A 22,678-nucleotide genomic window follows, 5' to 3' on the forward strand; every position below is an offset into this window, starting at 1 on the left:
TCTCCTTTTAGCTAAAGTTGCAGTGTTTGGTTTTAAGTAAAAGTTAACTCACTGTTGGAGATGCTCTAAAAGAAAAAAGGAGATACTATACTACGCCTCTGTACCTTCCCAAGATCATTCCATTTAGTCAAGTGTAACAATACCTATGATTTATTTCTCTAATTATCTATGTATTTGTAGTTTCGATAAAAAATAATAATCGAATATATAGTCCCACCTCTCCCTCTTTCTTTCTTTCTTTCTTTCTTTGCTTTACTATTATGTTGGCTGCAGACCTGCCTTTTGAGATTCTTGTGCAATTGTCAGGCCTTCTATTAGCAGAGGACAAATGTGCTTGTGCTCTTACCTGCAAGAGATGGAAAACACCGTTTCAGGAGTCGCTCTGGAAAAGCATAGAGGTCAAGTCTATGGAAAATCTTATCAAGCTCTGTACTATTGCAAAACGTCAGGCTAGCGAGTTTCCCTACAGTGTAGTAACCCAAAGTGCGTGCATAGCTGGAAGCTGCACCTTAAGCGACCTGTTTCAGAATGATTTTCCCGGAACATTTATGAATTCGAAGCATCTCTATATGAAGTCTATATCTTTTGAAGATATCGACACACATATTCCAATCAATAATAATCCTTGGAAGTCACTGGTCAGACTTAGGCTCTGTATACAGCCTATGAGATATGAAATATCGATGCCAGCACTCATTAGCTTCTTGACAGTCGTTCCCAACCTCCAAGAGATAGAAATATTTCCGGTTTCACCAAAAAGTTTTCTTTATTTTAACTCGAATGATTTCAACACCCTTCACAAAAAATTACCCCAACTTACATCTATCAAGGCTGGTCTAATACTCAAGGATATTCACGAAGATGACGCGTATATAATCCCTAATACTACACAGGCCATAACAGTAAAATCGCTTGATGTCAGCCTCAAAGAGTGACAAAACCTATGGCTATACTATCTGTGGCTCTTATACTTTAGCTACAAGTACCCAAACTTACATACCTTGCGATGGAGAATTTCATGTGGATCTAGTGAATGGATTGTTAAAGACTTAAATGAAAGAAAACCATCACTCTCTTTTTCAATTGCAAATATTTTTCCGCACTTGGAAACAATTAATTTTCATACTAAAGATCCTACTGAGATGTCTCCCACTGTTTTCTGGGACTTCCTTTGTCAGTCCAGTCTTCCAATCAAGAATTTAAAGTACAGGACCAGATACAGCTATTCTGGAAGAGACTTTCTGGAAGAAATTCTTCGTCAATTTGCACGGTCCTTTTCGAACACTCTCGAAACTCTCTCAATTGAAAGGAATATATGTTTCAATCCTGAAAATATTGTAAAGGCAGAATTCTCTTATTTTCCACAGATGGTGGATCTTGAAATTAAAGAGTGTGGTGTGTCGATTGCATTTGATATTGTAATAAATAGTTGCACAGCCTTGCGACGACTGAAATTTTCTGGGGGACAGTTGTATATTGATCCGTCCACAACCATCAATTGAGAACGGCATGGACTACAAGTATTGGAGCTAGAGAGAGTTTATTCAAGTTCTCGTACATTAAGTTACATTTCCCACCGATGCAGATGTCTAGAATACCTGGATCTGTCCTTTTCAAAAATCAGTGGTCCTATTGCTTGTGGAACTAAAAGAATGTATATTGACATGGCCTACACCAAACTTCAAAAGCTAAAAATCCACCGCGTTCAATTCTACTCGTCCAGCGAATGCATGAATGAAAGTACTAGCCTCAGCCTGCGATTAGTGTCCCAGATAACTGGCTCTCCTCTAAAACAAAAAAGGAAGAAGAAGAAGAAGTAAACATAACATTTGATATTAATAACCAAGCTTGGCTTCACACATTCCGTGGATTTAGCTCTACATTTGCCTATTCGCAGCAGATCAGACAACTGTCACACCAAGAAGTTCTCAATGTTATCGATTATTACAAAGATTACCGGTTGAAAGAGACTACAAACGCACAAGAGACAGAGAGATCTTTAGACGTACATGGTATCATAGAAGACTGGATAGAAGATCTTTGTAGAGGCTATGTTGAATTGAGATGTAGGAACATAACTAAATGCTTTACACCTTCCCTTTTGAAATATATGCATATTGATGGTTTATGAAATCTATTTTATAATAGCTTTATACAAATATCTTAGCTCTTTTGTTCTTGCTATTAAAAAAGATATTACTAAGCACAAACCACTTGTATTTTATCAAAAATATACCAGACACAGAACTTTTAAATTTATCCTAGATATACCTTTGTTTTTTTTAATGAAGACATAAAAGTATACTTTAATAGTGAAAAGTATACAGCTTGAAAAATATGGCTATTTCTTTTTTTAGGGCATTCAGAAAACAAAACCAAAATTTCAACAGAGAAAACACAAAACCTTAAAATATAAGAGTGGGTGTTGTGCTGTGGCAAAATCAACTCAATTTAAGTAACCAGATTCACTCTTGTGTCTGCAAATCTGAGTCCACAAACCTCTATTAAATTATTTAAAATCTCTGGCGTCTTTAAGATGTCTAAAGCCATTGTAGCCTCTGTAGAACTTAAAACTCTTAAAGCCGTTAGGGCCATTAGGACCCCTATAACCCTCATAACCTTTATAACCCTTAAAGTATCAAAAATCTTCCAAGTCTCTAAAGTCTTTTAAGTCTCCAAGGTTTTCAAAGCCGCTAAATTCTTTGAATTATCTGATACTTTTGATATAGTCAAAGCTTTATTTAGTAGAAAAATAAAATTTTCATCCCTTTTTTTTTAAATTTAAATAGCAATTTAATTTTCAATGATTATTATACAGTTTCTTTAGTTGATGTGATTTAAGAAACAAAGTAGAAAATCAGAAAATCTTTAAATTTCTATGTTTTTAGACAATGTCATTAGATTCTTTTCAAACGAAGAAAAAAATTAGTCAGTGAACTACTTTATTCATACCTTTCAAAAAGTCATTAAGACATCTTTTTAAAATATCAAGCTAGTTTAAAGAAGATTATTGCTACTTTGGTTGCACCTATTGTTCATCTCAATTGGAAACACAATTGCATTGTAAGTCACCTGTGAAAGAGTAATTTATGAACTTGTTTTAAAAAATATAGAAAAACCAAATGTAAGTCATGTACAAAAATATTTCCTTTTCTTTTTAAAGATATAGAAGACGGTAATAATATGTATGATGATATGATTTGGAAATGTCACTATTTTGCACTTAAAGCCCTATACATTATCTATCTCAAACACTTCTTTTGTATTATCCTTCAACTACAGATAGGTTTGCGAGTATAGATGTGTAGATGTGAGTGTGTGTTTATGCAGATTTAAACTATGCTGTAAAGTCAATTGGAATATCTCGTGTTCTCCATTCTTTGCTTATGTGTTTATGTATATATAAAAGAACGGAAAATGAGAATTAAAGATATTTCATACATTAAAGAATTAAAAAGAAGAAAGAAAGAAACAAAGGAAGTAAAAAAACAAAAATATTGTACGATGCTCTTTAAAGAAGTCATTTCCAGGCATAAAATAAAGTATCCAACTAGAAATTGTGAAGCTCTCCTTGCAGTTGATGAATTAACCTACAAATTGTTTGATTAGCTCACCCATATATATAGCAAAACTCTGACTATTCAATTTCGACTCACTTCAACATCTGCTCGTTTTCGTCCTTAAACTGATCAAGCTGTACACGAAGTTTTGTGTTTTCCTCTTCCAGAACTTTCATCTTATCATCCTGTATCTTGGTTTTATCCTAAGAATACACACACACACAAAGGAGGTTAAAATTTTCAATTCATTTGTCTATTTCAAGTACCCAGAAAAATAATATTTCCTTCTTTACATATCTATTCTTATGCTTCTTATGGTACTTACCACTGAGATGGACATTTCCTTTTCAATAAAGCGCATTTCTGCGATAATAGACTTCAACTCTCTGTCCCGTCTACTAGCTTGCTCTTCGGCATTGGCCTTATCCGATTGATGAGTTTCTGTTAAGGTCTCGAGTGTCTTTTGGTGAGCTGTCTTGATAGTCCTCAATCTATGGGAGAAGCTGTCAAGCTCTTTATCTTTCAAATCAAGCATATACTGGAATTGAGTTCTCAGGACTTCCAGTTCCTTTTGGTGCTGAGCAACTACTGCTCGTAATCTTTGTTCTGCCAATGCCTAACAGTTTATGATCCAAAACAAAACAAAAAAAAAGGAAAAAATAAGCATATATATATATATAATGTGGGCTTATATTGGTATTTAAAGTAAGCAACTAACCTCTTTGTTTGCATTGTTTTCGCTGGCTGAAATATTGGAAAGAGCAACTAGACGTTCTTCAGCAGCTTTGATTTGCTTATCTTTGGAAACAATCATTTCTTCGTACGCACTCTTCATCTGCTTCAGATCTTCATCGTTGGTCTTTGTATCAACTGTGGGCGAAGTTTCTGGGTTATCCAGTTTCTTGGTGATGGTATCCAGTGCCATCTCCAGACGCTCGACTTCAACTGTCATCTTCTCAATCTCTGCAGACTTTGCAAGAATCAAGCCGTTGTCCTGCTTGATCTCTCTTTCTTTGGACTCCTTCATCAAATCAGAATGTTTTTTCTCGCTTTCCAAGACCTTTGCTTCCAAAGCCGCCAGGACCTTGATGTGCTCATCTTGTATACTAGTGAGATGCTCTTTATGAACAATATGTGTTCGCTATTTAATTAATTTTTTTTTAAAAAAAGAGTGTAGAATATGATTGATTCATTGTTAGTGAATATAATCTTTAAATGCTTGTTTATTTATGAATATCTTACCTCAGCTTCCGCACTTAATTCGCTTGTTTGGCTTAAGGCATTCTTGAGTCTTTCGTCTAAACTGTTTATTGCTTCTGTGTGGTCCTTTTGTAAGGCTATCAGAGCAGCGCTGTGTGTCACTTCCAATAGCTCCATCTGCGCCTTGTGTTCGGCTCTTAGCTTTGCATGGCCATCTTCGGCCTCTTGTTTGATTCGCCTGAGATTTTCTTCCTTTTCAAGTGAATTTTTCTCTTCAGCTAGACGCTGAGCCTCAACCTCGGCAAGGGATTCAATATGGTTCTGCTGGATAGTTTCGAGCTCCTTGTTCTTTTGGATTTCAATAGCCTGGCATTCCAACAGAATCTTCTCAAGATCAAACTCAAGTTTGGTTTTGGCTTCCGTGTGTTCTGCAATAAGTGCCTGGTTTTTGAGTTCAAACTCTGCAGCCAATGCAGTCTATTCAAACCAAAAAGTTTAAGTCATTCACATACAATGATTAAATTTACTCATTTATATTTTATCTTCCTCGAATAACAATAATTATGTAAAAAAAAAAAGTGTACCTCAATCTCAGTGCGTACAGATTCGGCGTAGATCAGCACAGCTTGTTCTGCTTGCTTCAGAGTCTCTTCGTGTTCTTTTTGAAGCTGAGCCATGGCTTGTGCATGTTCTTCCTTTAATTCTTCTACTTGATTCAAAAAACTCTTGTGTAGGGAAGACTTTTTTGTATAAAAAATGAAAACAAATGTTAAGAGGGGAAGGGTGTTTTTATATTTTATTATTAGCCAATATTCAATATTCAGTATAGATATCTTTACCTCTATTTGAGCCTTGACCTGCTCCGCATTTCCGCCAATTCTTGATTCTGCTTCAGCAAGAGCTGAAGTGTGAGCAATAGTCAACTTTTCAAGTGCTGCCTTGTGGGAATTCTCCAACTCCTGTCTGGCTTCAATCTCTTTGGTATTCTTTAATTCCATCTCTTCCAAGGCTTTGATATCTTGAGCTTGTTTCAACTCAAGTTCCTTGATTTGTTTATTAAGCTTTTCATGAAGAGCTTCTACTTCCTCTACATTTCTTGCGCCAAGATTAGACTAAATACAGTAATAATAAAAAATAAGAATTTTGGTTAAGAATTCCACGTATTACTTTTATTATATATAATCTTTATAACAAGGAAGAAGAATAAATTACTTGCCTCAATCTCTTCGTGTGCTTTAGCCAGCTTTTTTTCATGCTCGACTTGCAATTCTCGAATGGCCAAATTATGATTATTGTTTGCCTGTTCAAGCTCTTCTTGGAAAGTAATCTTCATCGTTTCATTCTCGCGATCACGCTGCAAGATATATTCACGCTTTGTTTCATTAATCTTAGATTCGTGTTCGGCTAAAAGCTTAACGACCTCAGCTGCATGCACATCTGCCAAGGAAACCTATTATTGTTATTAAGAATAATAAATACACATGTACATTCACATGAAAAATACTTTAATTGAATTCAACCGAATTCAATCCTAGATTTCTTTCAATAATATCCTACTACTCTTTTTTTTACCTCGACTTCTTTGCGGATCTCTTCCATATGTCTGTCTCTTTCAACTGTCAAATGATCCAACTCTTCTTGGTGTTTCTTCACCATCTCATTCTGCTTCTCTGATTCTTCCTTTAATGACATTTCGAGTTGCTCAATACGTCCAGTATGATATGCCTGGAGTTCCTCCATAGCTTGACGGTGGCCAGTAGTATGGGTTTCCAATTGTCTTTCAAACTCAGTTCTGAGCTCACGTTCAGTTTCTGTACGAGCCAAGGAAGCACTAGAACTCTTTGCATCATTAAGAGCTAATTCGTGAGCCGATTCGAGCTTTTGGATAGCCAACGTGTGCTCTGCTGTAAGCTTCTCGATAGCACTCGCGGCTTCTTCTTTGGAAATAATAGCCTGTTTGTCGACTGTGCCCTTGCATTTTTCTTCGAGTTCAGCAATCTTTTTGTCATGTTCTTCAATCAAACGAGCCTTTTCGATATTAATAATAAAAGCAGAATTATGAAATATTAGGTTAACTTTTTGATACAAGTAAGCTACCTAGCACACCACAATTTTTTATATATAGAGGTCTTAAAAATCACCTTTTCTAATTCTTTCTCGTTATCAATAGTAGTTTCGTATTGCTGGTTGATAGTTTCACGATCCTTTGCTTCCTTAGCTTTCAAAGCCTCAATCTCATTCTGCACAAGATCAAGCTCCTCTTGTTTCTTGGACAAAGCGGCCTCGTGACTGTCCTGTGTCTTTTTAAGGTCTTCCTGGTACTTGGCCAAACAGGCAGCCTACATACACAAATACATTATTAACATTAGTAATCTTTTTCTCCTATCTATTTATAATGTTTTTTTTTCCTTTAAAAAAACACGTACACAGGCTTGTTGTATACAATTATTTATATCCACAAAGCTTTGAAATCTTACGAACCTCAGTCTCTGACTTGACAGCATCAATTGCAGCTACATCTCTGGAGAGTTTGATCTGCTCTTGCTGAGTTTCGTGTTCTTCTATCATAGCCTTGAGCTTATCGTTGTGGGCTTCTTCTAAAGCCTGGATCTCTTTCTAAAAATAAGATAAAAACCACGATTTTCATTAGCTAAATTTTATCCTAAATATTACTAAAGAAAAGAAAACTAACTTGAAAGGATGACACTCTTGTATCTTTTTCTTCTCCATGCTCTGTGTTAAGGCGAGTGATTTCTGTCTCGTATTCCAACCGTAACTCTGCAAGTTCCTTTTCATAGACAAGCTTTGCCTCAGTAGCGTGTGATTCCAAATTCTATTTATCAACCAAACCAAACCAAACCAAACAAACAAACAAATAAAAAAAAACTTAGTATGGGAAATGCACTCAAGCCCTTTTCCTTGTTGGTTAAGTTCAAGTTCAAGTAAAATACCTCAATCTTCTTTTCAAGCTCGGCCCTTTCCTTTTCAGCCTCCAGTTGAATACTAAGGTTAGGATCTGGTAATTCTTCGAGCTTGTTCTGAAGTTCTTTGATTTGCTCTTCGTAGTCTGCTCTCAACTCATCGGTTTGTTCGGCATATTCTTGCTTCAGCTGGTTGGTCAGCTCTGTTAGACGACTCTGGTGTTCCTTGTGCACATTCTTTTTTTTTATCATTAGAAAAAAGCATAATAAAATGAGATTTGCGTCGTTCATATTAGCTTCCAAAGCATTCTTTCTCATATTTTGTTTGTCTGCTATTTTTCTCTACCCTTTCTTATACACATTTCCAATAGACACACAAAAACAAACACATATATGTGTATCTGTCTGCTTGCTTGTATAGTTATGTGTATGATTCTTACTTGAAGAGAGTCACGCATGGAATCCATGTCATTTTTGAGCTTTGATATTTCGCCTTCCTTGGCTAATATCTGATCCTGAAGTGCTTGTTTCTCTGTCTCCAATTCCTCTCGCAGAGCCTCCATTGTATTACGCAGAACTCGCTGAGCCTCTTCCTGGGCTTGGACCAGTCCAGCCTTTTGCTCGCCGAGCTTAGCTAAAGATGTTTCATACGTCAACTCGGCTTCTTTAAGAGCCGCAGATGATTCGGCTTCCTGTTCCTTAAGGTCAGCTCTGAGGGATTCTAATTTAGCCGTTTGCTCTTCATGTTTCTTTTCTTCTTCGTCCTTTTTAGCAAGCGCCAATCGACTGGCTTCTTCGGCAAGAGCAGATTTCTGGGATGCTTCTGATTCAAGAATGCTAATCTTTTCCTTGAGCGCTACAAGTTCTTCTTCGCGTGCGGCAAGGGCTTGTTCGCTTGCGGCGAGCTGACTCTTGACCTCTTGATGCTAAATTATATATACAAAAGAAGAAGAAGTAAAAATCAGTCCAAAATATATTCAATTTCGTTAATATTATTTCTTTTGTTTGTTAAAAAGGAAATTTGTAAATATGCTGCTTATCTCTTCTTTCTTCTATTATTATTATTATTATTTTAAAAAAAACATATGGTTGTTTCGGAACCAAATTAAACATTTCTTTTTTTTATTATGTTTATTGTAGAAATTTACCTTGTCTCGCAGACCTTCCAACTCAGCGGTTGTGCTGGGTGAGACAGGTCTGCTTCCGTTTGTGGGTTTGGAGCTTAGAACAGGAGCGCGCGAACGAATAGGTGAAAGGGTGGATGATCTCTGTGTTGACAATGACGTCGGAGGAGCGGATGCTCTGTTGCGGGTGACAGGTGGTTTGGTTGTCGAAGATGCTGTGACGCTGGGAGAGCGACGGGCAGTTGATGCGGATGTGGGGGTGGGTGGTCCAGCTGTGGAGGAAGTGCGACTGACGGTAGATCTGACTGTCGAGCCACTGACGGCTGGTTTTGTACCCGTGCGAGTCAAGGTTGGTGATGGTGGCGAAGGTCGGACGGATGCGGAGGGCTTTGTAGCCAAGGGCGGTTTGGCAGGAACAGTAAGAGGTCGAGGTGTCGGACGCGTAGAGGCTGTCTTAGCTGGCGGAGTATCGAGAGAACGGACAGGTCTTTTTACAGGTGCTCCTGGAGAGGTGGGGGTAAGGACAGAGGGCCTTCTGGCAGATGCGATGACGCCTTCGGTCATTAGGGAATCAAGAAACCAAGAAGAAAGGGGAGAGAAAAGGGAATAGATTTACAGACGCACAATATCGGGTCTTTCTTTTTAAGTATATATTTTCCACTTCAAAGGTTCGAACTGAGGGAAATGAAGGGTATATGAAGATGAAAGATATTAGATTCAAAGAGAGAAAGTAGAAAGACAAACAGAAAGAAAGAAAGAGAAAGAAAGAGAGAATAGAAGAGGGGTTACTTTCAAGGGAAAAAAAATTAGTAGATTTCCTTTCTTGACATCGCACAACTTTTATAGTTGACGGGCATCGAATTAGCCACGGACAACGTGCGACCCTTGTTGTCTCTTGTGTCTCGGTAATCTCTAGTTCTGATGCTTAAAAGAAATGAAGACAATAGCTGTTGATCGCCCAAGATACTTCAAAGAAAATCCTTATGTGTATTTTGGGTTTTTTATATCCATTATATAAAAACACAAGAAAAATAAAGACAAGGGAATCAAAAGAGAGTAAGAGAAGGGGTTTAGTTACTAAATTATTGTCATTATCCAGATATCACACTCTTTTTTTTTCTGTCTCAGAAAGGAACTCTAAATCAAACAAATTATGTACGACCAGGTGGTCAACAAGATAAACCGATTGACATGTCAAGTCCATCATCTCTCACAATCAGACTCATCAGATCATACAAGCTTAAAACCAGAAATACTCTAAAGCGCCATAAATTGTATAGGTAGTGCTTATTCTTTGCATAAATAAGAATAAAACTAAAGAAGTGAATGTCTTTGTTTTTTTTTTTTTTTTTGGTTGCTTGGTTAGTTGGTAGTTAAAACGCACCTGTATGATTTTCCTCTATCTATCTTTAGTTGCTTTATAAGGATCTATAACAGTCACTACAGTGTGAAGTTGAGGCGCAGCCCAAGTTAATGTTTGAATACAAATCTTGTATGGTATTTTCAGTAATAAAATAAATAATTCACCAATTGTCAACGAAAATTCCAAGTATCGGTACACAACGGTTAAGCGATTTACATGCATATACATACATATATATATAAAGGACTTCGTATTTTACACAACGACAATAGTATAATTTATGTATTTAATTAATTAATCATTAGTATTACAACAGGGTGCTTGAATTCAATCAACATCAGACTAGCAAGGTATATTTTATATGTTTCTTTTTCTTTCTTCCTTTCTTTTGGTGATTTCAGCACATTTACCATCTTGTTTGCAAAATGCTTAGGGCTGTATTGATAGTACAAAGAAATTTGATCTGGGTGGTGGTGGTTGTAAAGGCTAATTTCTGTTCATGCTAAAATACGATACAATTAATGCAGTCCAAGTATTCATTTTTTTTTTCTGTTAGCTTGAAAGGAACAAAAAAAATTGCACTTACATAAAAGTAATGCTGGTAAAGCTTATAATAATCACCGGTAGCAAGAGAGTCCATAGAAATAAGTACATAAGAACTTGCAAACAAAAATGTTGATATAAAAAACCAGTCCCAATGTTGTTGGATAAATGAGATACTGGCACAGCTAATATGAAAGGCGAAAAACCTGAAGATCGGAAGATGTGAAAAAGAAGTATGTTACCAATTACAAAATAAAATCCACCCAATCACACACCCACTCACACACACACACACACACACACACATTGGTTATGCTAGATTTACAGTCGAAAGTAACAGTGTAGGAGTTAGCGACATCATAAGAGCTGGCAAAAGATTCAAGGAATATGTATTGGGAGAAAATGGCTGTAGGGTAGTGTGACGATCTGAAGCTGTTCCTGAACTGGTTGGTTTAAGAGACCCCCGGTGTTTCTAAATGACAACGTAAACTAAATCCAATACGTGAACAATTCGACCCAAAATCTTCCTCCCTTGGTCTCGATTTTTTTTTCACAAAAACAGAACAAGTACTTCTTTGTTCCAAAAAGACAAAGCCAGCCTACCATACTGTGTCATATTAAATGTGGTGAAAAGACAACCCATGAAATTTTAGAGTTTAACCACTGGACAGCTCAAATCACGGTTCTCAACCCCACATTGAAAATCTTTGGTGGACGCTCGATAGATGTATTATTGATAAGAAGTGTCAGTACCAGCAGCATTTGTGCTTTTAAGGATGTGATGTAATGAGAGTGGAAAATAATATGTATCAAACTCGCATTTGCTTTGGCAGGCAGCATACAACATCAGTGTCGGGTTATAATGAAGGCATAAAGGAGGTCATATTCTGATGAGTAATTGCATGTTGAATACATGCCTTGATTTTTGTCATATTTTTATGGTTCAGAGGTTGAAATGTTTTTGACTGTGACTATATCACCATTAATATATATATATAATAACACTTGAATATTAATCTGTCAAGTAGATCTTGTATTAGACAGTGTTTGTATATGTACACGTTTTAATGTACACGACTTACTAATCTTTAATGCATGAGATAAAGGTGATTGATTAACAAAGCTGAATATCGATTTGCTTTGTTTTACTGATAACTTTATTAATTAGTTTCATTATCTTTTATATGATTTGAAACTGATTAAACTCATGGCTGTTATTTATTTATTTTTTGTTTAAAATTGCCATCAAATTATTAAATTACTTTGATGTTTTAAAGTGACCAAGACAGTAGTGAAGTCAATCTATAATTACATGTTCACAGCTAGCCGATAAATTACAGGGCTATATATATATAAAGAGGTAAGAGGTGTCTTGCTCTACCTCTGAAATTCAAATATCAACTATTGGCTATAACAAAGCCTCAGAGAAAGAAAGAGAAAAATGGGCTGGTTGTTGCAATGACTGATCTTTCGGCTATGCGAAGAGAGAATTCACTCCTATTTTCTTCTTCTTTCTTTTCTTTCCTAGTCTTCGTTTATCTATTTTAGCCTTTTACATATGCATATAGACATATATGCATTAGACTAATGTATATGTATACTGATATCGTCTAGAACATATCGTATTAGGTTCTTTATTTGATCCCAAGTCCAGTGCTAAGATAAGAGGTAATTTCTACATATTAAAAATCAAGAATAAGAAATTAGAGGTTATTTCTTTCATTAATTCTTTCATTTATTCATTAGTTTCAGTCAATTTGCTGTTACTGAAATAATCAAAATAAAATACAAAAAAAAGGGCGCATGTGGACGAGATCCAATCACAATAGTGTAATTGTGAATGGGTCTATCTCGAGTTGAAATCACGTATTGTGTGGCTACTGACCAATCAGCACAAGCTGGGCTGCAATGATAGACTGGAGTTAATGATGTGTTTTATCGCATGGTTAACCTAAATTACCTATACATATTATTATTATTATTATTTTAAAAAAGAAAAAGTATTTGCGATTTATTTAGAGAATATACAGGATAATATGTGAAGAAAGAAAAGAAAAAGAAGGTGAAGTAGTGATGATAGTTGCAGTAATAATATATATTGTTTAGCGCTGTTTGTTGTAGATAAACACTCCGGTCGCAATGGCAGCGACACCAGTAGCCAAGGCACCCCACAAAGCGTAGGGTCTGGGACCAACAGAGTCATTCTTCTGGCTAATCGAAATGAGCTTATTCGCCTGCGAGAGCTCATGAATCTCATCAAACACTTCGATATTGAAAGCAAAGCATTTGAGAGCTTCTTCGATTATAAGATCTGTGTATGTAAAAAGTAGATTTTTAGTATTTTTTTTTTCTAATTAAAAAGGTAAAATAAAGTTGCTGCGATATACACTTACCCTTGGTCTTCTGGCTTACTTTAGCACCGTCTAATCTCTCACGGTAAAGCGCCTTGAATTCATTCTGGTTACCAATGTGATCGAAATAGTAGAATTCTAATCCCTTGGTTGAGTCCCATTCGCTGTCCTTTTCATCAACTTTGAGTACTGACTTCTTCAGGCGCTTGGCCAGGATCTGTCCACCTAAAATAATAGAAAAAAACAGAAGCGTGAGAATCAAAAGTCTATATTATTGAAATATATATATATATATATATATATAAATTACCACTGAGATCACCCAAGTAACGGGTGTAGCTGTATGCTACCAATAAGGCAGGATTTACTTTACAGGCTTCTTCCATAGCATCCACGTAAGTCTTGATAGCAGGTGTCATAGCAGAAGGCGCGATAATCTTTGCAAGACGCTCTTTGCCATAATAGTGTGTAAGATCTATATAAATATATGCACAAACACAAACACACATACAGAAATTATTAATAATTGGATTCAATTATTATCTAGTCTAATCTAGTATATATCTATCTATATATACCTTTCAATAAGACCTCCTTTCGATTAAGCTCCTCAGGGAAATAGATATTCTCAACTGCAGGGTCATTCTTGTACTTTTCCAAAAGTGACTCCATAGAACTGCAGCACATTAGTGTTAGTATTACCAAACAAGACCATTAGATGGTTGCACGCATAATGAAGAATTATGTAGCTATATAAATAAATCTATGTTTTACCTGTATACATAATACAAAGAGTTGATATATCTTCCGTACTCGTCAAGGGTGATGTCTCCCTTTAAGAACTTCCTGAACACAATAAAGAAATATAGATATAGGAGGTTAGAACTTTTTATCACATTATCATGTTATTATAATATATATATATATAAAGAAATAACACAATAACTATCAAATTAACTTACTTTGTAAATACACTTTCTTCAGCAGCCTTATGAATTGCCTTTGTCCCCTCGCGCATAGCACTGGCAAGCTGAGGGTTTTCAAGGATAGCATCCTCTATTATAGTGAATGAGATTCCCAATTTTTTTTTGGATGTTGTACCTGGATCTCTAAATAGAAAATTTAAAAGAAAAAAAAAACTTTGGGATGCTTACCATCGAATGGGGATGAAGTAACAGGAATAGATCCAATTTCCTCGACGGTGGTAGTGGTCTCAGTGGTTGTGGTCTGGATAACAATTGTTTCGCTCATAATGAAAAATAAAGTGTGGATAAAGTAGGAAAATAAGAAGAAGAAGAAGCAGCAGAAGTAGAAGAAGTCCTGGAGATAACCTTTACTCTACTCTCGATTCTATTTGAGTAAAATGTGACAGCGAATCTGATAAGCGTAAAAAAAGAAAAAAACATTCAACCCCCCAACTTCCGCTCAAAGTTAGCTTTCCCCCCGCAAACCTCCGCGAGACAAATTCCGATTTCCAAACATCTTGGTAACCAGCCCCACGTTAGATTATCAGTCGCGTTTCTTTATTATTGCTTCTTGTTCTTTGTTTGATGATCAATGAAAGAAGGGGAACCTCAAGGGTACTTGTCACTACACGCGCGCACATACAAAGGAAGAAAAAAAAACATATATTTAAGTAGTACACAAATAATCAGTTTTAAGATGATAGACATGATATAATGATGGGTACCATGAGGGAAGGTCAATTGTTATATAAGAATGTCACTGGATCCCATTTGAGAATCAACGGAAGGCTTTGGTTTTTCTATAATCTCCCAGACTCTTTTGATGTTCCGCAACCAATTTGCTCCAGTAAGCATACACAAAAAAGGTTCCATGAAATAAAATAAAAAACACACTTTTGGTTGTACAATTGTTCCTCAAGTTCGTCACCTCCCCCTTTTTCTTCTCATGGCATGGCAGCCGACAGGAACATATGACTTTATATATATCTTTGTATACATGAAAGTGGTAGAGAGAGAAAGACAACCGATAAAAACAAAATATATGTATATTTAAGCAAAAATAATGAAGTGCTAATCAAATTAAATCTTTTAGCGATATGGTACAGATTTTATAGGCTAAAAAAATTAGGTTACTCGGTTGACAGGGTAAATGGTTTATGGCATTTATAATAAATAAATACATAAGAACATAAATCAAAATAATGTGTTTTCCTGCACAAATGGCCTGAATCACACTTTATTTATCTATTGACCTGATTTGAAGAGCTTATCTTTTCAGTAACAGCAATAATATAGGTGTAAATTAAATATTAGTATGGTGTATTTGCTGTCTATGAAAAGATGATGCAAGATAGCAAGGGTAACAACAACCATGGGAATTCGGTAATTTATTGGGCTAAGCTACAAAAAAATAAAATAAAAAAGGGTCTCCAGGCTAAGTTTGGGATCTGATAACGAGTTTGTCATTCTTAAATGTCAAGCCAACCCAAGCCAGCAAAATTAGCCCAATATATGTATATATATATATGTGTGTGTGTGTTTATTTCAAGGCATTTCCTTTTTTTTCTATAAGTGATGCACAGCCTTTTATTCTATTCTCTTGGAGGTACAAGAATCTTATGGCTATTTCTTACACTAGATTCTATATAAATTATTCATAGTTTCCTATCTTGTACTTTTGTAAACACCATGGCAAAGATAAAAATAAAAGTAAAAATAAAAATAAATAAAAGATCAGATAAGATTATCGTATAAATTACATATTCAAATCTGTCTGGAATGCGAAACATATATAAATATATCAGATCCACCCTTCTCACTCTAATACAAACAAATATTATCAACAGTTAAATACATACATACATACATACATACATACATACATATTTATAGGCATAGAGGCCGCACTATAGTAATAATAAAAAGAGCAACTTTGGTAGAGGATATTCGCAAGTATTTATTTTTATTTTTTTGCTTCTGTGTTTCCAAAGGTAGATTTATGGTACTATTTCTTCATTTTTAATAGAGAACCCGTTGGGATGTGATATTTTCAAAGACTGCTAAAAAAGAATTATTAGTGAAACCCAGTCAAAAAAAAAAAGAAAAACTCAACCACAGTTGATGAAAACATAAGTACTGTGACAAACATAAGAGAGAAGAGAACCCGTTGTCGAGTGAAAATTCTAAATTTTCACTTACTTTTGCTTTACTCGGCGATTTAAATTCCAATGAAAATATGTAAAATTTTATTGAGGGAGGCCATTTAGTGATGAAATGGAGTGAAAAATTGGGAGTTTTCTAGTTTTTCATTCCATTTCATCACCAAGCCGTTATTAAGAATTGAGCTCGTTTTTTCAACTTCAAATATAAACATAATATAGTCAAGAGTCGTCTCTATATATCTACTTAAGAGAATAAGTCTTGGAAAGCCAAGTTTATTAAGATCTTCCCCCCGAAGGTTGGCACAAGAACTAAGGTTTCCACCAACGGGGGTTGAGTTTTTCTTTTTTTTTTGACTGGGTTTCACTAATAATTCTTTTTTAGCAGTCTTTGAAAATATCACATCCCAACGGGTTCTCTAGATACATCTTAATAAACTTGGCTTTCCAAGACTTATTCTCTTAAGTAGATATATAGAGACGACTCTTGACTATATTGTGTTTATGTTTGAAGGCGGAGAAACAAGCTCAATTCTTAATAAAGACTTGGTGATGAAATGGAATGAAAAACTAGAAAACTCCCAATTTTTCACTCCATTTCATCACTAAATGGCCTCCCTCAATAAAATTTTACATATTTTCATTGGAATTTAAATCGCCGAGTAAAGCAAAAGTAAGTGAAAATTTAGAATTTTCACTCGACAACGGGTTCTCTATTTTATTTTATTTTACTTTATTTTGACTGTAGTATAGTGTAAATTCATGACTCTTTATTTCATTTCACAATTAAGAGTTTGGTTTTGCAAAAATAAATATCATAATCAGAGTTTCGTAAAAAAACTTGTTAAAGGACGAGTATTTTTTGCTGCTTTTCTTTGGTCCTCAGACTTTTTGGTTTTCTATTATTCAAACCACAAAGGTTATTATTTCTAGAATACCAAAGTCTTCACAACTTTATTACAACTCACCTTGGGAGGAACAACAACTTCTGTCTTTGTTGAAGCAGATTTAAAAAATGCTGATGGAGATTGGTGAGTGGAGTCCTGTGCTGTGTACTGCTCGACTTCTTTAACTTCTTCTATTAAACTATAAGCATTGTCAGTACAAACAAATCCAATTTTAGTGATATAGATAAAGGAGTAAGCTTACTTGTAACTATCCAACAGTTTTTGACGCCATGCTTGTTTCAAATATCTTGCTAGTATATTGATGGATTCCCTTTGGAAAACACTCGTTTTATCTTTAAAGAATACAGACAGATACAAACAGAAAATATGAGCTAAAAAATTATACTATGTTCTTCAATCGCGCATATATATACATACCTGTTTTATCGTTTACTGATTCTAATTCATCTTCAACAGCATCAAGAAGCACAGGTATTGTTGAAAAATTATCAACAAGCACATCTACTTTCTTACGTAACCAATCAAGAGCTTTTTGATCGTTGAAGCGATAAACAAAAAAGGCACCTTCTCCAACATCTTATCAAAAGTATTTATTAGTATAAACCCAAATAAGTTCAACACCGTGTCTTATTTATTATTATTTTTATTATTTACCTTGAGTATCACATAAATGTTTGATTCCTTCTTTTAAACCAGAAATATCACTCAATTGATGAAGCCCAGTATTTTTCACTGTCATTTTTATATCCTCATCAATGTCGTTCAAAATGTTTTCACTGCTAAATATGTCATCGAGTTTACGAAAGTTGCCACTATTGCTAGTATTCTATTTGCAAAAGCCCCACGTTAATATATATATATATATAGAATATTATATATATATATATATATACCTCGCGAGCTTGTTCCAATAGTGGAAGGGCGATAAACAATGGGTCCATTGGTGTCAAAAGTCTAAATTTTCCATTCTTGTGAATAGTATTGTCGATCATCCAGCATGTTTTTCTTCCTGGTCCTGTAACTTGCTGTAATTCGAACAATTCATGTTTGTCATTGTACAAATAGGTGATCCATTTTCCAGATCTAGGACAGGGTAATTGTAATGGAGTAAGATCATTGAGATCTATAATCGAATCGAAGTTTGTTTTTTTGGTTTTTTTTTAAAAAAAAAGAAAGAATTCTGTTCTCATAGATCCTCAAACAAAGACAATTTTCAAACCTTGATCTCGATTATGGGTAAACACAACTTGAGTCATTCTTGGTAAGAAATCAAATAACAATAAGTAATTATAAAGTATTTCTACCTTGAATTCAGACAGCTAGTTTTTTTCTAGACGAATCAAAATTAATTTTCAGACAGTCTGTCTACCTTTTTTAGACAAAAAAGCACTGTAAGAAATGGCGGACTTTAAAACAAAACCCTTACAGCTTTTTTTGGCCAATAGAAATGTAGTATTTAAGCATTAGTATTACAATAGTTTTCATGTACATCTGGGAATCATATCCTTATTAGAAAGTTACAAATACTCGAATTCATTTTAAAAAAAAGAAAGCACCATTGAAAAATAGAAAAATATTAGTGTAGTTAAAAAGCACTTTGTGTTTACTTTTGAGAAAAAGAATTCTAAGCCGCAGTACGATAACTGAATATCAGTATTAAACCATCGTAAATTCTACCAAGTTGTTTTTTACTTCTAGGATTGCATTGCGCTTTCATCTATGAGTATTTGTACGTTACAGCATGTTTTATTAAGGTGATTTATTTTAGGGAACATTACGGACATGCTGGCGGGGCGCCGGCAGGACATGTTAAAGAGACCAAATTGAATAATGATGCGTGCTGTCACTCGAAATTACTTTTTTTTTGAGGTGAGGGTCATACTTTGATATTTGGTAAATGTTTCAAAAAATCAAATGCTAATCCTACGAGGCCAACATTAGAGAGCTTGCTATCTAGCTTTAAATACTGTATACCAAAAGTAGCAAAATTCTTATATCTGTGTTTAAATTATTCATCGACTTAGAATAGGGAGACGATGGTTGTGATGAGAGAGAGAGAGAGAAAACAACCATAATGACCTTGTTAACCTACATTTTTACGAATAATTGGCAAATATAATATCTATATTTTTTAGCAGCCCCATTTTTTTCCATTAGATAAAACCTCCTCTAATAAAGATTGGACAAACCCAGTAAAAAACAAAGCACTCCGGCAGCAGTTGTGGAAACTTATCAATTGATGAGAACATTATACTGTGTCAAATATAAAGAAAATAAATCTTCGTAAACTTCAATCTTTTTTTTTTAAAAAAATAAGCTCGATCTTTAAAGATCAAATAAATTAATTACATATATAATAGACACTCCTGGCTACCCTATCCCTTGATTTGAAAGCGAGAGAATAAGCTTTATTTCGAGGAAACATTTAATGGAAAATGTATAACAATTATTGGAAATTAAATCGCCATTTACATTAAAAAGGGATAAAATATTCTATTTTCGATTAGATAGCACCTCCTCTATCATCGACGATATAGGTACTGAAAAGGTATGCAGTAAATATAATTTACGAAATAGGCTTAGTAACAGCTAGATGTGTGCATAGAATACAATCGAAATATAGCAGGTATTCTTGTATTTAGCCTAATAATGAACCTGGTCCTCTAAAGAGCAACATTGCTGAAGAGCACCATTACTCAACAAGATTTTGAGTAGTACCAAACGTCTTCTCCTTTATTCGGAAAAGAAAAATATCAATTCACAGAATTACACAGAACAAAGAAGATTTAGACCTATCATATTGCATTGGAGCGACTAGCTACCATAATTGATATTAGAAATCCTTTGTGGTGAAGGAACCAAACATGCATTCTCTTTCTGGTTTTTTTATTATGTACAGTGTTTCACGGAAACGGGGTTAATTTCAAATGTGTTCCTCTAGTGCAACACGGCTTACCACACCCAAAGACTTTTGATCTGTTTATGGTAATTATTTCTCCAAATTTCAAATACAGAGCGCTCATTGGCTATAGTAAGGTGCAAGCTCAAAAATAAAAATAAAAATAGGAAAAACAGAAAAAAAAAATAGCTCTAAACTATTTTGGATGGCTTTTGTGACAAAGAAAAAGAAAAAGAAAATAATCGCGATAGAAAAAAGAAAAAACCGAAGTTTTGCAACAGAGAGAAAGAAAAAAATCTATTTTGCGACAGAGAAAAAGCAAAAAAGAAAAAGGAGATTTTATTGGCTACATATATTCATATTGGACCAAAGACTGCCAAACTTGTGAACATTCAGTAACCTGCGTTCAGCATAACCTGTGGGATGGAACTTGGAATGCATGTAAAAGGGTTGCGTCAGCTGAATGTTTTCTTTAAAAAACTCAGTTTCTTCAATAGATTTCATAAATAGGTTATTGTCTAGTGTGATCAGAAACTGGTAGAATAAAGGACTTCTGTAACTACAAAAATAACGGGAAGAAATTGCAAGGTCAAATGTTTCTATGCCGTATTTTTGGATAGTATAGTTATCCCTGTCCACTCTTGTAATCATTCCGAAGAATGAGTTCGTTCCATTGACTGTATTGACGAGAAATATGCCAGATATCCCTATACGCATATTAGTTCTTGTAACCTTCTGGTAATCATTGTCGGCAGTATTTTCAGATCCATCGAGATTAGATACAATTTCTTCTATCCCGGCCAAGCCATCAAAAGGAGCGATGTTGTTAGCAGTTGTGTCAAAACCAGCAGAAGTTTCATCAAGGGCATAAAACATATCGGTCATCTCCTCGTAAAAATCCTCATTTTCGTCATCAAAGTCAGAACTGGAGGAACTAATAAATTTGCATAATGAGATTAGTATTTTGCGCTGTCTATGTTAACCCAAAAATATATTCTTACTGTTCATCATTTTCAGAAAAAGGAGGGTCTTGGGGATAAGCAGCAATAGAAAGGTCGTCATCAGGTACATTGTTCAAGCTGTCTTCAAAGTAGTAGTCGTCAACTGTGTCCACATCAATGTCGTCATCAAAAACAGAGGCAGATGTAGAAGCAGTAGCGGGGGGAAAACAGACACAGAAGAAGAAGAGGCAGTTGAGCTGTTTAAAGAACAAAATGAGTTACTCATTAGTTAAATGCATCAGTTTAGTCGTGCTCTTACATCAGTTGGTTTTTAAAACTTGAGAGAGCTGCATTAGGAGCGAAGCGAGTGTTACTTCTTTGCTTGCATGTCTTCTCATATGCATTGACTTTGTATTTCTGTGAGTTGCTGTACACTTTGCAGAATGTGCAAAAATATTTGTCAGGTTTCTTTTTCCTACAATTAATCACGCCAATTAGGCCGTGATTATTTACACTCATAGTAAAGTTTGTTGTAATGTAGAAAGAAAGTCTATGAAAAAAAAAACCCCAAGAAAATGCTAAGTTACCAAAAGTGTCTCACAACCGATGTCACGCACTTGGCGTTTTAAACGAAAGACTAGAATTTTCCTTTTTTCCCTATTCTTTCTTTCTTCTCGTTTTTAGTTCAAGTAAGTTCTAGTAAATATGACACATACTTATTTTGTTTTTAGATACCCTTTTACTTTTGTATAAGGTATTTTGCTCAACAGACTAAAGTACCAGACTTATAAAACCTTTACTAATACTTTTTCTCTAGATTACAGTCATTTTGAGGAGCTACATCGTGTGGTATAACAAAGGTAAATATCTTTATTTTAATAGCTTGAGTTTTATTCAATTATTAACTTTTTGCTTCTTTTTGCTTTAGGTAAGTCATAGTGGAATCTACTCTTTATTCTTTACCAAGAGGTAACTTTCAATGATTGAACACGTTATGCTTTATCAATAATACTAATCTTTATTTTTATTTATATAGCCCTTGGTATTTTCCATCTGTTTCTACTTCCTTACTTTCTCTGTCCCTACCCCAGTGTACTACTTCTATTACCACACTTTTCTGCCTATTATTATTAAGCGCTACTTTTTTGTATTGCTTTCATTATTATATGGTATTGCAAGGGTATTTTTGCTCATATTTTACTGTTGCGCTTTTTTGCGCTTTTTTTTCAAAAATAAAAATCTCAAAAAATTTCAGAGCAAATTTTACATAATACAAATTTTACAAATAAGGAACTTTTTTTGCCCATTTCTCAGAATGGGGGGAGTAGTGAGGGAGGTGGGGGGTCCTCATGGTTGCTGTGTGCTATATATAAGGAAGGTAAAACCTACAGAAAATGTACTGTTTATAGAATTGTACACTATTCCGAAAACAATGTTAAGGCTTACAAAAAATCTTTGGGTGGGACAACGATAAAAAAATAAACCCCCTCCCTTTTCTCTCTTTTTTATATCACTGTTGCAAGCTGCCACGTGTCATATGCATTTTTTCCCTCTTTTTGACCGGCCTTTCTTTGCATTCTTAACCTCCATTAGATCGAGGTCCAGCGCGTGCTCGAGGAGAAGAAGGAGAAAAGTGAAAAAAGGATGTAGTTAAAGCTGGGCTTTACATTCGTGTGACTGTTCATTGCAATTACAGTGAACAGACTGGGTTGATGAGTAGAGCTTCGAAAAGAAAAGAATGGAT

General features: G+C 34.9%; 6 protein-coding genes across 6 annotated transcripts; 3 read left to right on the forward strand and 3 right to left on the reverse strand.

The window, feature by feature from the left end:
* Positions 1–260: 260 nt before the first annotated feature.
* PHYBLDRAFT_169684 (hypothetical protein) lies at positions 261–2,131 on the forward strand (the record flags this gene model as incomplete). The annotated part of the gene is made up of 4 exons (XM_018436132.1): positions 261–868; positions 977–1,395; positions 1,504–1,740; positions 1,848–2,131. 4 exons carry the CDS (start codon positions 261–263, stop codon positions 2,129–2,131), a joined length of 1,548 nt encoding a protein of 515 aa, XP_018290595.1.
* A 7,865-nt stretch (positions 2,132–9,996) lies between these two features.
* On the forward strand, positions 9,997–12,486 carry PHYBLDRAFT_65401 (hypothetical protein; the record flags this gene model as incomplete). Its single annotated transcript, XM_018441449.1, has 6 exons — positions 9,997–10,085; positions 10,474–10,518; positions 11,031–11,124; positions 11,274–11,494; positions 12,324–12,379; positions 12,458–12,486. The coding sequence occupies 6 exons, from the start codon at positions 9,997–9,999 to the stop codon at positions 12,484–12,486; spliced, it is 534 nt and encodes a 177-aa protein (XP_018290596.1).
* Positions 12,487–12,700: 214 nt separating this feature from the next.
* PHYBLDRAFT_78066 (hypothetical protein) lies at positions 12,701–14,328 on the reverse strand. Its single transcript, XM_018443327.1, has 7 exons — positions 14,217–14,328; positions 14,025–14,118; positions 13,837–13,908; positions 13,641–13,738; positions 13,373–13,537; positions 13,105–13,287; positions 12,701–13,022 (listed from the first exon to the last, which is right to left on the reverse strand). Exons 1-7 carry the CDS (start codon positions 14,311–14,313, stop codon positions 12,814–12,816), a joined length of 918 nt encoding a protein of 305 aa, XP_018290597.1. The 5' UTR covers positions 14,314–14,328; the 3' UTR covers positions 12,701–12,813.
* Positions 14,329–14,741: 413 nt separating this feature from the next.
* Positions 14,742–15,940, forward strand: PHYBLDRAFT_65399 (hypothetical protein; the record flags this gene model as incomplete). The annotated part of the gene is made up of 5 exons (XM_018441448.1): positions 14,742–14,874; positions 15,121–15,173; positions 15,342–15,410; positions 15,689–15,737; positions 15,921–15,940. 5 exons carry the CDS (start codon positions 14,742–14,744, stop codon positions 15,938–15,940), a joined length of 324 nt encoding a protein of 107 aa, XP_018290598.1.
* A 995-nt stretch (positions 15,941–16,935) lies between these two features.
* Positions 16,936–18,378, reverse strand: PHYBLDRAFT_78065 (hypothetical protein). Its single transcript, XM_018443326.1, has 7 exons — positions 18,314–18,378; positions 17,988–18,217; positions 17,749–17,920; positions 17,512–17,670; positions 17,336–17,426; positions 17,155–17,272; positions 16,936–17,085 (listed from the first exon to the last, which is right to left on the reverse strand). The coding sequence occupies exons 1-7, from the start codon at positions 18,348–18,350 to the stop codon at positions 17,008–17,010; spliced, it is 885 nt and encodes a 294-aa protein (XP_018290599.1). The 5' UTR covers positions 18,351–18,378; the 3' UTR covers positions 16,936–17,007.
* Positions 18,379–18,970: 592 nt separating this feature from the next.
* Positions 18,971–21,871, reverse strand: PHYBLDRAFT_65397 (hypothetical protein; the record flags this gene model as incomplete). The annotated part of the gene is given in 8 exon segments (XM_018441447.1): positions 18,971–19,062; positions 19,728–19,730; positions 19,746–19,825; positions 20,051–20,137; positions 20,361–20,927; positions 20,995–21,191; positions 21,309–21,409; positions 21,841–21,871. The coding sequence occupies 8 exon segments, from the start codon at positions 21,869–21,871 to the stop codon at positions 18,971–18,973; spliced, it is 1,158 nt and encodes a 385-aa protein (XP_018290600.1).
* Between the last annotated feature and the right edge of the window lie 807 nt (positions 21,872–22,678).

Source organism: Phycomyces blakesleeanus (assembly GCF_001638985.1).
Source record: "Phycomyces blakesleeanus NRRL 1555(-) unplaced genomic scaffold PHYBLscaffold_13, whole genome shotgun sequence".
In the NCBI taxonomy this organism is placed as follows: domain Eukaryota; kingdom Fungi; phylum Mucoromycota; class Mucoromycetes; order Mucorales; family Phycomycetaceae; genus Phycomyces; species Phycomyces blakesleeanus.